General features: G+C 46.9%; 4 protein-coding genes across 4 annotated transcripts; all 4 read right to left on the bottom strand.

The window, feature by feature from the left end:
* Positions 1 to 358: 358 nt before the first annotated feature.
* LOC131290394 (SET domain-containing protein SmydA-8-like) lies at positions 359 to 3,894 on the bottom strand. Its single transcript, XM_058319549.1, has 4 exons — positions 3,733 to 3,894; positions 965 to 2,132; positions 738 to 886; positions 359 to 484 (listed from the first exon to the last, which is right to left on the bottom strand). The coding sequence occupies exons 1-4, from the start codon at positions 3,868 to 3,870 to the stop codon at positions 359 to 361; spliced, it is 1,581 nt and encodes a 526-aa protein (XP_058175532.1). The 5' UTR covers positions 3,871 to 3,894.
* A 1,799-nt stretch (positions 3,895 to 5,693) lies between these two features.
* Positions 5,694 to 7,083, bottom strand: LOC131290886 (zinc carboxypeptidase-like). The gene has a single exon (XM_058320072.1). It carries the CDS (start codon positions 6,984 to 6,986, stop codon positions 5,694 to 5,696), a length of 1,293 nt encoding a protein of 430 aa, XP_058176055.1. The 5' UTR covers positions 6,987 to 7,083.
* Positions 7,084 to 7,522: 439 nt separating this feature from the next.
* LOC131290796 (zinc carboxypeptidase-like) lies at positions 7,523 to 8,914 on the bottom strand. The gene is made up of 2 exons (XM_058319972.1): positions 8,602 to 8,914; positions 7,523 to 8,536 (listed from the first exon to the last, which is right to left on the bottom strand). The coding sequence occupies exons 1-2, from the start codon at positions 8,884 to 8,886 to the stop codon at positions 7,523 to 7,525; spliced, it is 1,299 nt and encodes a 432-aa protein (XP_058175955.1). The 5' UTR covers positions 8,887 to 8,914.
* A 441-nt stretch (positions 8,915 to 9,355) lies between these two features.
* On the bottom strand, positions 9,356 to 11,257 carry LOC131291247 (facilitated trehalose transporter Tret1-2 homolog). The gene is made up of 3 exons (XM_058320433.1): positions 11,158 to 11,257; positions 10,459 to 11,076; positions 9,356 to 10,373 (listed from the first exon to the last, which is right to left on the bottom strand). The coding sequence occupies exons 1-3, from the start codon at positions 11,236 to 11,238 to the stop codon at positions 9,522 to 9,524; spliced, it is 1,551 nt and encodes a 516-aa protein (XP_058176416.1). The 5' UTR covers positions 11,239 to 11,257; the 3' UTR covers positions 9,356 to 9,521.
* Between the last annotated feature and the right edge of the window lie 224 nt (positions 11,258 to 11,481).

Raw genomic sequence — 11,481 nt, 5'->3', positions numbered from 1 at the left:
TAGTGTATATGTTGACAGTCTTTTGTGGGTAGATGCAACCAAGTTTTTTAAGCGATTTCATATCCACCTTTTCTACAGACTTTAGGAACTTGTTTTGTTGATACAGATATAGCGAAGTAAATTTCCTTACATATTCATTCTACACCTAATCTATTCTATGCATTTATGTTGAAAGTAAAGTAAACGCTGCCGAATATTAGAGGTTTACAATTCGGGCTATGGTTTGATATATGTTGGTGTTACCAAATGAATCCATCGAATTGGAACATTTGATTGAATCATTTCTTCCGCCATGTTGCTCTCGATGCCTACCAAGGGGTTGACGACCCCTGGATGACCGCTATGAACAGTCAAATTCTTAAGGTTGGTTTACGACGCTCGGATTATAATCGGGACTGGGAATCGGGTTGACCTTCACTGTTGGGTCTGTTTTAGCTATACGCTCCAGTTCCTCACGCGCCGAACGGTACTCTTGTTGCTCCTGCTCCTAAAGGGTGGATAGAGATGTATAGAAAGGGTGGGGGGAGGGGAAGGGGAGGTTGAAGAATTACATGGAAGAAAGTAAGCCCAAAATAATATGTTTCATTATTGGACCGGTCATAAGCGAATTGGAACAGCCCCCTGAGGTTACACACACATTCGCCTTCGTAGGATGATGATAAAGTGAAATTGAATCCCAATGGTGTCTTAGGGGAGGGCGAGTTTACTAGGTCAGGTCGGGCCTGACGCGTGCTTACCGACAAGATAACACCTCGTGTCCGCAGTCCATCGAGCGAGTTAGCCAGCTCGAGAAGCAATTTCGTCCGGAAGTAACCGTAGCCGGGTTCGAGCTTTTGAGCTACTCCTAGCAAATCACGGCAAAGATCGACCAACCGGCGCGCTGGAGCTGTGCGGTAAGAGCAGAATAGGAGAGAGTTGAAGTACTGAAGCAGGTAATTAAAAACCCGTGTCACGTCGCGCTTACCATCATTCGGGGCCTGTTCACGCCGGCCGGCGAGGAGTTGCGTCAGAGCGTATTTGGCCTGCAGCACGTAGGCGTTCCAGCCGTGCAGAATTGGTTCGTGACGCACCAGGAACGCCTCGTAGTCGTCCGGTTCGGTTCGGTCGAGCGCAAGCAGCTCTGCCTGCAGCTTTTCGCAGCGTCTCGCGTACTCTTGCGCGGGTTCCTGGTAGGTGCACTTCCGGTTCTGGCAACGCCAGTCGGTGCGATAGCTGGCGGGATCACTTGGGATGACCCAGTCACAGCCGGTAGCCTTCGGTACCTTAATGCGCTGCTGGCAGCTTGGGCACCGGAAACCACCAACGTGCGTACCGAACTCGGTCGGATCGGTGCACCGGTCGCAGCTGCAGTCAAAACACTTGGCCTGCCGGAGCGCCAGCCGCCGTTGGAGCGTCCCGAGCAGCGGCTGGGTGTAGGACACATTGATGACGGCACCCTCCGGGATATCGATCGTCGCTACCAGCACCATGCCAAGCCGGTCATCGAAGTAGTGCTTAGTGTTAGGTACACAGTCGTGTGAGAGCATCGCACCGAGCGGGTAGAGAGCACGAACCTTCACGAGCGGCTGCCGGATCTCGTAGCAGTTCGTGTCGAGGATGGCGCTCACCTTCAGGATCATATCTTCGCTGTACTGACGCAGACCCAGCACCGATCGTACGAACGGTACGAGATTCGAACGCAGCACGCCGTAGAGCGGACTCGCCAGACGCTGCTCCAGGTGCGACTCGAAGCGCTCGATCTCTGCATACTTTTCGGGCGCCGTACGCTCAAGCAGCAGCACCCGCAGGGGCACGATCACGCAGTAGGCCGACTCGCGCCGTTCCGGATCGGCCGGATGGGGGCGAATGTTGGGCCGGTAGCCGCTACCACTTAGCACTCCGCATTCCACTCTGTGCTGGTCCGCCCCCTCGCACCCATTGCCACACAGCGGCCAACCGCATTGTGTACACTCGTAGAACCGCTGAACCGTGTTGGTCAACAGCGGCACCAGGTTCCGGTTGCAACCCAGACATACCGGCACGTTCGCTATTTTTGGCCCAACGGCGTACGGCGTGTCACGGTAGATAATCTCGCCCTGCCGGATGCTTCTGGTAGCCACCAGATGACGCCCGAGCCGCTCGCTACGAACAACCTGGGGAAAGTTAGTGAGTTAGAGCGAACGGCAACGACAGAACACATCAGCCATTGCCAGCGACTCCGTACAGGAATTACCGAGGATTATCGATGTCACCATTTCGTGGCTTCTACACCTGACTGGATTGCACCGAAATCATCGAGCGCCATTTCGGGCCATTTTGCAACATAGATTGCTCTTAACACGTTAAGCGCTACGTCGGCCCCGTGGGGCCGACAGTGTTCTTCCCCGTAAGCCGGCGTCGGTCTGCTCGGACCGACAGAGCCCGTTGGGTAGGCCGGCGATTCTACGAATCGCTGGCAGAACGGAAAGCAGTGCAATTTGGGCATAGCGCTACACGTGTTAATGGGTCTCGCTCGGTGTCTAGTTTTTGTTTTCAACTCAAATCTAGATCTTTGCATCGGTCAATACTTCTTCGAAAAAACATTAGTAGCGGGCGAGCTTGAAATAACCGCATTGTTCGCGTCATTTCTCTAACTTCCTCCTCCCGTTGCCTCTGTTCCTCACGCGAAAACCCGTGAAAACAGAACCACCCTCTTAGGCGTCTCCATTTATTTATTTTTATTTATTTTCAAAAATCTTCGCTTTCGATATACATGAAAATGAAACAACAAAGACAATGCGCATTCATTAACTTTTCCTACCCCACGTACGCTCGATTGCAATGAGGCACCTAAACGGTTTTAATAGGTAGCAACAGGCAAATGAAAGTTAAGATTCAAGCTGCCTTGCTTCTACCCTTCTAATACTGTTTACGGTTTGGGGCATTATTTCGATCATGTTTTGCAATGAGCACTCCTTTCCCTACCCAACCCCGCATTGAGGATTTTTAAGGTTGGTAAGCTTGAGTTAATTGATAGAATTCTCTCAACCAATCCTAACCAAAACTTCAACCTGATAAGTGTTAATATTTTAAAGGGATTGAACTCGAGCGTGCCGATCACCGAAATACCACTTGCTGACCCGTTTTGTGCGAGATATTAAAACACCCATAACTCAAGCACGTGTGTTTGCGAGCTTGTGAAAATTGTTCACAATGGACAGGAAACCCCTCTCAGTGACGCTGCCGAGAATACACGAATTGAGTTAGGATTTTGGGAAAGAAAAAATATAAACTTGATTGGTAACGGTTGCTCGAGGAATGGGGGAAGGATTTCGCTTTTCGAGAATTTCGGATAGTTTCGCTTTTCGATTACCATGCTGAGTGCTCTTATGATAACAAGTGCACTACTGATCAGGTACAGCATGATCGTCACAATTCAGTAGTATATCGGATATAATCATCACAATTCAGGTGATAACGGCACGCTGCCCATGCGAAACGCGGCGGCAAATTCTCAAAGCAAAACTTACACGCACCTACTTAGAGAAGTAAGAAACTGAGCCATTACTTGAATACTCCCGAGGAAATTGATCGATTGTCACAGAACACTTCTCGCCTCAAGAGAATTATATCAGCCAGCTTCCGAAAACAGATCCTTCAACTATCCGCCTGAAGACATTGTAATGGGAGGTTTTGCAAAAGAACAGACCCCTCCAGATCACCAACACGTATTTTTGTTGTCTTCCTCTTGGACCAACCGAAAAAAGCACTCACTTTAAACCGACGGCACTGGTGGCGATGCTGTGCCTTCCAATCCTGGCGCTGGTGGTCCCGGCCGCAGTATCCAACCTGCTGGCAGCCGGAACAACGTTGCGCAGCAGGAGCACGGCAGATGCTGCAGAGCAATGTCATCAGGTTCAACACGGATTGAGCGATTGATCGAGCTGATTGTGCGACCCCACCGGATATGATCGGTGCGTTCAAGCTGTTGGCATAAGTTTGGCCAGCTATAATGCGCAAATATAGTGCTCGGTTACGGTTCTCATGGTGCGCGAGGAAAGGTATCGCAATCAGTAGTATTCGCCAGAGCTAAATGCTGTCGCAGTTCTTGTAAGAAAAAAAATATTCTGAATTTGTATAGCACAATACTAACTACCTCAGCCTAGCGTTTTGATGTTTTGTGTTACATTTAGAACGAGCTCCAGTCTACAGCTCATTATAGAAGCTCAATTTTGATATTCTCGCGGAGCTTAAAGCCCATTTTCATTAAATGATTCGGTCGTTGCTTTTGACAGTTCACCACATGATACTTGATATGCTGCTTCTCAAGTTACAACGGTAGGAAACACATCGGCTAGCCCTCACGGGGTTTCGGCACATTGTTAGAGGGCCGGGGCACACCATTACGCATTAAAAACGCGCCGGCGCCTTCCACGGAACCATCCGTTTAGGGGGTGGCTAATAGCGAGACGTCCGATACAATTTCAAAATTCAGCTACAGTGCACCGGTATATAAATATACCTCGTGAGCAGGCCGAGGAGGACAGGAAGCGAATCAAACTGTTGCAAAAGAGTCGCCCCCACCAAACCGGGGTTTCCCGGGTAGGTGGCATTTGGGTTTACGCATTTTTGACATCCTTCCAAAGAGTGGGCGGGAGGGGGGGGAGTGTAGTGCCAGAATAAGGGCTTGTAGCACAGAGCGAGATCAGGGGAATACGGGGGGAGAAGAGTGTAGAAATTAAGCAGAGGGTGTAGGGAAGATAAGGGTGTAGTTCATGTTAAAATACTGAACATTATTCACAGCATTGCATGGTATGCGCAGCACCAGACAAAAAACTGGACACGTTTGGTTCTAACGGCATCGCGCTCTACTTTCACGCGCTATTTTTGACACGTGCAGTTGAGCGCCAAGCAATGGTCCAGTTGCGATAACGTCTACCCTTGCAAGGCCTTGGCAGGTCGGAGGAGGAAGAGGTCATTCTTTCGTGAGTAGATCATGCTAGTATTAAACTTCTATTCGCCTCAATATGTGGTACAAAGTAACTGATACCGCTTCGTTTATGATTCGACAGTTGAAACATATCTATCTATGTCAAGATGCCCTCATGATTTAAATTATCAACAATATATGCAAACTTGCTGTAATAGAACATGTTTTAGGAAACACTTCCGAGATTGGTAACACGCCAAAAAAACCCTACTTTTACCTATTGATTGAATCTAACCCTTAAGCATACCACCAAACAACTCTACATATCCATACAACCAGTATATCCTACCATGATATATATATATATATATATATATATCCACCTTGTTTGGTGGTATGCTTAAGGGTTAGATTCAATCAATAGGTAAAAGTAGGGTTTTTTGACGTGTTACCAATCTCGGAAGTGTTTCCTAAAACATGTTCTATTGCATATGTTTCAACTGTCGAATATATATATATATATATACTATAGTACGCATTTTAAAATTAGTAATGCCAAAAATGCTAGAGAAGCAAAAAGAGCAACTTACCGTGTAGTTTAGTTTCTTTTCCATATTTCCTTAATAGCAACGACGATGTCGCCGTGCAACTAATGCAACGTTACAATCAATCTGCCACGTTTGCTACCCATCAAGCCCAATCAAATCGAGTGGAGTATAAAATTAGCAATTACTATACATGTGAAAGAGCACGGTTGCGATTCCATTTTAAAACATCGATCGGTATTTTTATTCGCTCCGAAGAGTTAATCGTAATAGCCGAGTCGTGCCGATTCACGCACGATTGCCTCGAAAGCCGCAAGCGTCTCCCTGCCCACCGGGACAATTTGCTCCGCAGGTAGGATGAACATGTCGGTCGAGTTGGCCGGTCCTCGTAGCTCGAACGTGAGTGACACCGGGATGCCACCGGTGTGATACGCCCAATCTATCGAGCCGCCGCTCGAAGGATAGATGGTTTCGTACTTACTGCCGCCCTTGAATTCCGTTCCGTTCACCGCCGTCATTGCTTCGATCGCCTGCTCGGTGATCTGCTTTAGATCGTCGTAGTTGGGCACCTGGTCCGCCGTGTGGCCGTAGGGAAACATGAGCAGCTGGGAGTATGAGTGTAGCGCAATGTACGTGCGGATGCGTTCGGTTTTTACGCTCCTATGCAGGAAGTCCGCCAGTGCGCTCGCCTCCAGCTCAGAGAACGCGGTATTACCGGAAAAGTCATAGCTGCACGGATCGTCGCTAGAACCGATACCGCCCCAATTGCTGTCGAAATTTCGGTTTAGATCCACGCCCCTGCAGAGCCCGTACGGTTTTCGATTTTTGCGCCAAAGTCGATCCCCCACAAAGCTGTACTTGTAGCCATCTGGATTGACGATGGGAAAGAAGAACCAATCGTAGGCCGTCGACAACTCGACGATAGCCGGATCTGTCGAAAAGATCAACTGGTTCAGAACGTATGTTGCGGTGGCGGGAGAAATCCATTCGCGAGCATGTATGCCACCCTCGACAAAGATCGCCTTATTCCCAGCCTGTCGTGAAAGTTTAATCCCTTTAATGGACTGGCCTTCGTAGCTTTGGCCAATGCTTAGTACGCTCACAAATGGGTGCTGTTCAGCGAGCGAATCCATCCATGCGTAAATGGTCTCAAGGTGGAAATAGTGGTCCCAATCCATTTCGCTAGGTTTCGCATCGATCGTCTTCACTGTGGTAGCTTCTCGATCAATCTGTCCCTGTACATTATGTTCCAGCACCAGTCCCTCGACTGAATACCGGGTGAGGAGATCATCGAAATCAGCTACCTTGTTAGCCGCGACCATGATAGTAAGCTGTTGTCCCGGCTGGCGGGCATGGCCGTAGAAAGTAAAGCTATCACTCTTTGCTTCCAGCTGTTGGAACACTTCTACGTGGAGCACATTGGCCAGCAGAACGCGATACAATCGATAGTTGTCGTATCGGGCCACTTGTTGACTTCCTGCATGACCTTCAACGGTTGAAGAAAAAGTTAGCGCTATGAGCATGCAAACACAACAACCCACTTTACCAAACATCTTGCCAGAAACTGCTGCAACGATTCCAACGACGAACACCGGCTAACTAACGGTGCTAGCTAATCAATATTTCTCGTTCTATTATCAATTGTTTATTTATTTCGTTTCTTTACACTTCGTACTACCACACACGGTTATCATGTACACAATTGCCAGATAAATCTCTTACCTCAACGTGCAGAAAGAACGACGTGGAGGGATTAGTTTGTTACGACAATGGTAAGATAATTATCTCCGGCAACGGATCGGGCTGGCGACTCCGTACAAACAATGCAACAAGGGGATTTATGGCAATTGGACAGAAACATCGAGTCATGCTGCTGACGAGACGTCAGCGTCAGTCACAGCTGTACTAAACACAGCTGAGTTGTGTTTTCAAACAGCCCGATACAAAACAAACAAATCTGACTAAATTGAGAACGGAAAAATAATAAATTATTCGTTTATCACAAAATGGGATTGTTTCGTGTCATTGTTCACATAAGTTATTTGCACAGCAGTGATGCTTCTATAAGAAAAACTTATATGTATGTTATCTATAGTTCCATTTTATTTCCTCCAGTTGAATAATATCCTAAGCGTGTCGCTTCTTCCAGCATTGCAACTAGTGCAGCCAGCAGTTCCTCGGCTGTGGGAATTATTTCATCGGCGGGAAGCACGAACATATTGGTACTATCAGGAGCCCCGCGGAGCTCGAAAGTGTAGGCAATCGGTATGTCGAGCGCGCTGTAAACCCAATCAACACTATCCCCGGATGATGGATAAATCGTTTCTATCATAGCGCCTGAACGATATTTCTTACTATGCGTATCTTCTATTGCTTTGCTTCCCTTTTTGCCTATCGCTACCAAATCATTGTAGTTATGCGCCCTTTCGGTAGTGTAGCCGTACGGAAACATGATTAACTGAGAGAAGGAGTGAATCGAGAAGTACGTTCGGATGCGCTGCTCAGCCACATTCGCGCGTAGAAATTTTGTCAATGCCTGAGTTTCCGGTTCACTCACTTCGCTGCCGCCAGCAAAATCGTACCGGCACGGGTCAGAGCTAGCCCCTGGACCATTCCAGTCGCTTGCAAAGTTTCTATTTAAATCCACTCCCAGACAGAGACCGTATGGTCTGGTATTCTTGCGCCAAAGACGGTCCCGTTCGAACGTATACCGATACCCGTCCGGATTGACAACGGGAAAAATAAACCAGTTGAAATTGTCAGCTAAATTCCGTACATCCGGCCGTGTCGAAGTTAACAGTTCATTTAGCACAAATGTACAACTCGCAGGGGATATCCACTCGCGTGCGTGAATCCCGCATTCGAGAAAGATTGCGGTGTTTTCTGGATTTTTGGCTAGCTTAACACCCACCAGCTGCTGATGTTCGTAGCTTTCGTCCAGCGGAATCAGCTCCAGGTATCCATACGTATTTACTTGGAGCTGCAGCCACTGGTTGATCGTAGTCAAATGATGGTAGTACTGCCAGTTAAACTCTGCCGGTGGAGTAGTTTTTGGTTTGATTGTAAGTTGCTCCCTATCAATCAACTCTTGCATGTTGTACAGCTGTTAATAAAGAAGTTATACATAGTTATTTCTGTGACGGGCTCAGGAGAATTTATGCATTTTACCAGAACCGTTCCCTGGAGTTCGAACCTTTCCAACAATTCGGTTATTTCCGCGATCTTATGCGGTGCGACCATAATCGTCAGATTTTGATTGACTTGCCTTGCATGGCCCATGAAGGAATAGCTATCGCTTCTATCTTCCAGTTGCTGCAATATTTTCACTTGCAATTCGGTTTCAATAAACAAACGATAAAGCCGAAAGTGGTCATATCGAGCTAAATTAGAAACCTGTGCTGAATTGACCATGAAGGCCGATAACAGAAGACAAAATACAAAGTAGAAGCGCATTCTACGAAACCTCGAAAACTCACACAACTGGCACCAATGACAGCTGCCAAGACACTGCGGGTATCTTATAAGTTGCACGGTAGTGCTCTTACTACAGCTCTTGTATCTCTAATTCCAAGATCTGGCAGATTATATGTGTGCACCTATAAACATGATGATACTGTTCATTTGTTTAACACTATAGTGAGTCAAATAAACACGTAAGTTTATATTTGAAAAATTAAAAAAATAAAATGAACTTTTATTCCCTTAATAAGATTTCTGTTTTACTTTCTGCAAGACTAATATTGCATACTTACCTCAATTTTTATACTTTATACTGACTTTATACTGATCGAATTAGTAATTAAGACGGCATTTGTCTTCCCTCGCAACTTACAAGATACAATAGTTCCAAATTGTAGAGCAAAACTTTTCAGTCAATTGCAAAAACGCAAAGCATTTAAGTGTTGTGTTGTACTGTGAGTGTTGCCAAATGTACTGTGTCACAGTCTTATAGGTCGATAAGAATATTACACATGCGATACAAACAGATGGCGAACAACTCATCCTAAAATAAGTGTAACGAATACCTACTGAACAGTTTTTTCTTATTTTTTCTACATGCGATTTTTATACGCAACACTACAATTAAATTAGGCAACCTGCTGCACAGTATCATCACTCTTAGCTTCGAAACTGATTTGATCGGAATTGTTCACCTTCTCGCCTGCCAAAAGTCGTTGAATGTCGTTCAACGATTTTCCTTTTGTTTCCGGCACCACAAAGAACACAAACACTGTGCCCACCAAGGAAATGCCGGAAAAGAGCCAGAATACGCCCGCTTCGCCCATGGCGTCCTTCAGGTTGACGAACACCTTTGTCACCAGGAACGCAAGCAACCAATTAAATACGCCAGCAACCGGACTGGCGAACGCTTTGACATTGTTGGCGAACAGTTCACCGACCATCAGCCATGGAACGGGACCGTATCCGATGGAAAACATTGCGATGAACAGGCAGACTGAAAGTACTGCCAGCCAGCTAAGGTCGGCTACCTTTGAGGGATCGTCTTGCTTCAATTGGAAGTAGACAGCCAACAGGATGGTCGAGACGGCCATCATGAAGTCCGACACCAGTAGGAGAATTCTTCGCCCAACCTTATCGACCACGACAGAGGCCACCAGCGTAGCGGCAACCTGTATACCACCAACGATGATAGACGCCGAGCTCATCTCCTCGCCTCCGTTGGCACTAGCAAAGATGTCGGAGTTGTAGAAAATGACCGCGTTGATGCCGGATAGTTGTTGGAAAAACATCAGGCCCAGTGAAATGTAGAGTGCGCGAATTGTAGCTTTCTGACGGAACGCTTCCAGTATCGTGATGGATTCCGCTTTCATTTTCGCGTCTTCCTGCTTCAAATCTTCAATCTCGGCAGCTTCATCGTACTGCGCACCGCGAAGTTTTTTCAACGAGCTCGACGCCTCACTATAGCGACCTTTTTCCACCTAAATAAAAAAAGCGAGAAAGGTATGGAAGCTGTCAGCTTCTATTGGATCACTTTGGACGATGTTGTTTTGTTCAGTCACTTACGAAGTAGTATGGGCTTTCAGGCATAAAGAAAAAGATAGCTCCGAACACAAGTGGAATAATACCACAAATGATGCTGAGTAGCTGCACGTCGACGCCAGCTCCTACTGCGTATACAAACAGGATGCCCACTGTCACCATGAGCTGGAAAAAGGTACCGAGCGTGCCACGGATTGAAGGTTGAGCGATTTCTGCCGTGTAAGTTGGAGCTGCAACACAAAACGCACCACCGCCCACTCCAAGAAAAAAGCGGCCCACCATCATCATTGCCACGTTTTCGGCAAATATGATCAGCAACCAGCCAAGAATCAGGGGCAGCACCATTGCCAGCATAGACCATTTGCGACCGATCAGCTTCATCATGTAGCCGATAGGGAAACACATCACCGCGGCACCGAGATTGGAGATTGAACCAATCCAGGAGAAAGCTTCAGCCGATACGGGGAACCCATATTCCATCTGCTCCGTGAGCGGCTTGTCGGTTGGTGCCGTCCAGCCGAGAAATGTTCCGGCCGCAAGAGCACCTCCAGAGGCAGCCAGACCCGCTATATACTGCGGCAGCTTGCGACCCGACTCTCCCGCCACATTGTTGACCACAAACTTAGACATTGCGTCGCGCGCCTATAAAACGGAAGAAATAAGACAATGAATGCATTAATTGTCATGTTATGCTAGATTATACGAGCATAATATAAGTATTACATCTTCGATTCCGCCATAATAAGACTGATTTGGCACGACAGCAGGCGTAATCAATGGAGTTCTTTCTTCATTTTCCATCATTTTGTCGAACGCAAACTTGTCAGTTGTACCCAACTAGGAGTGTTTCCATCTGAATGTGACTAGAACTATTCCACTTGAACCATTTGACTACTATCGGTCATCTTTGGCTATTATAACAATACGCGCTTTTAGTAGAGTTTTATGTTTTCAACAACAGTATTCATAATTTTTTACTTTGTTTTCTTGAAACGAAATGTCACTTTGAATCAAGGTTATTATATTATCGGTATCACTTTTAGTCAC

This window comes from Anopheles ziemanni, chromosome X (assembly GCF_943734765.1).
Source record: "Anopheles ziemanni chromosome X, idAnoZiCoDA_A2_x.2, whole genome shotgun sequence".
Taxonomy (NCBI): domain Eukaryota; kingdom Metazoa; phylum Arthropoda; class Insecta; order Diptera; family Culicidae; genus Anopheles; species Anopheles ziemanni.
This window is presented reverse-complemented; position numbering and strand designations above follow the sequence as displayed.

Bases quoted from the DNA above. Each gene is read 5' to 3' on its own strand.
- LOC131290394 (XM_058319549.1), bottom strand. From the start codon at position 3,870: ATGACATTGCTCTGCAGCATCTGCCGTGCTCCTGCTGCGCAACGTTGT. The intron at 2,133-3,732 runs GTGAGTGCTTTT...AACTTTCCCCAG, and splicing joins ACCAGTGCCGTCGGTTTAAA to GTTGTTCGTAGCGAGCGGCT. The intron at 485-737 runs GTAAGCACGCGT...ACCCTTTAGGAG, and splicing joins CACGAGGTGTTATCTTGTCG to CAGGAGCAACAAGAGTACCG.
- LOC131290886 (XM_058320072.1), bottom strand. From the start codon at position 6,986: ATGTTTGGTAAAGTGGGTTGTTGTGTTTGCATGCTCATAGCGCTAACT.
- LOC131290796 (XM_058319972.1), bottom strand. From the start codon at position 8,886: ATGCGCTTCTACTTTGTATTTTGTCTTCTGTTATCGGCCTTCATGGTC. The intron at 8,537-8,601 runs GTAAAATGCATA...CTTTATTAACAG, and splicing joins AACTCCAGGGAACGGTTCTG to CTGTACAACATGCAAGAGTT.
- LOC131291247 (XM_058320433.1), bottom strand. From the start codon at position 11,238: ATGATGGAAAATGAAGAAAGAACTCCATTGATTACGCCTGCTGTCGTG. The intron at 11,077-11,157 runs GTAATACTTATA...TCCGTTTTATAG, and splicing joins ATTATGGCGGAATCGAAGAT to GCGCGCGACGCAATGTCTAA. The intron at 10,374-10,458 runs GTAAGTGACTGA...TTTTTTATTTAG, and splicing joins CTGAAAGCCCATACTACTTC to GTGGAAAAAGGTCGCTATAG.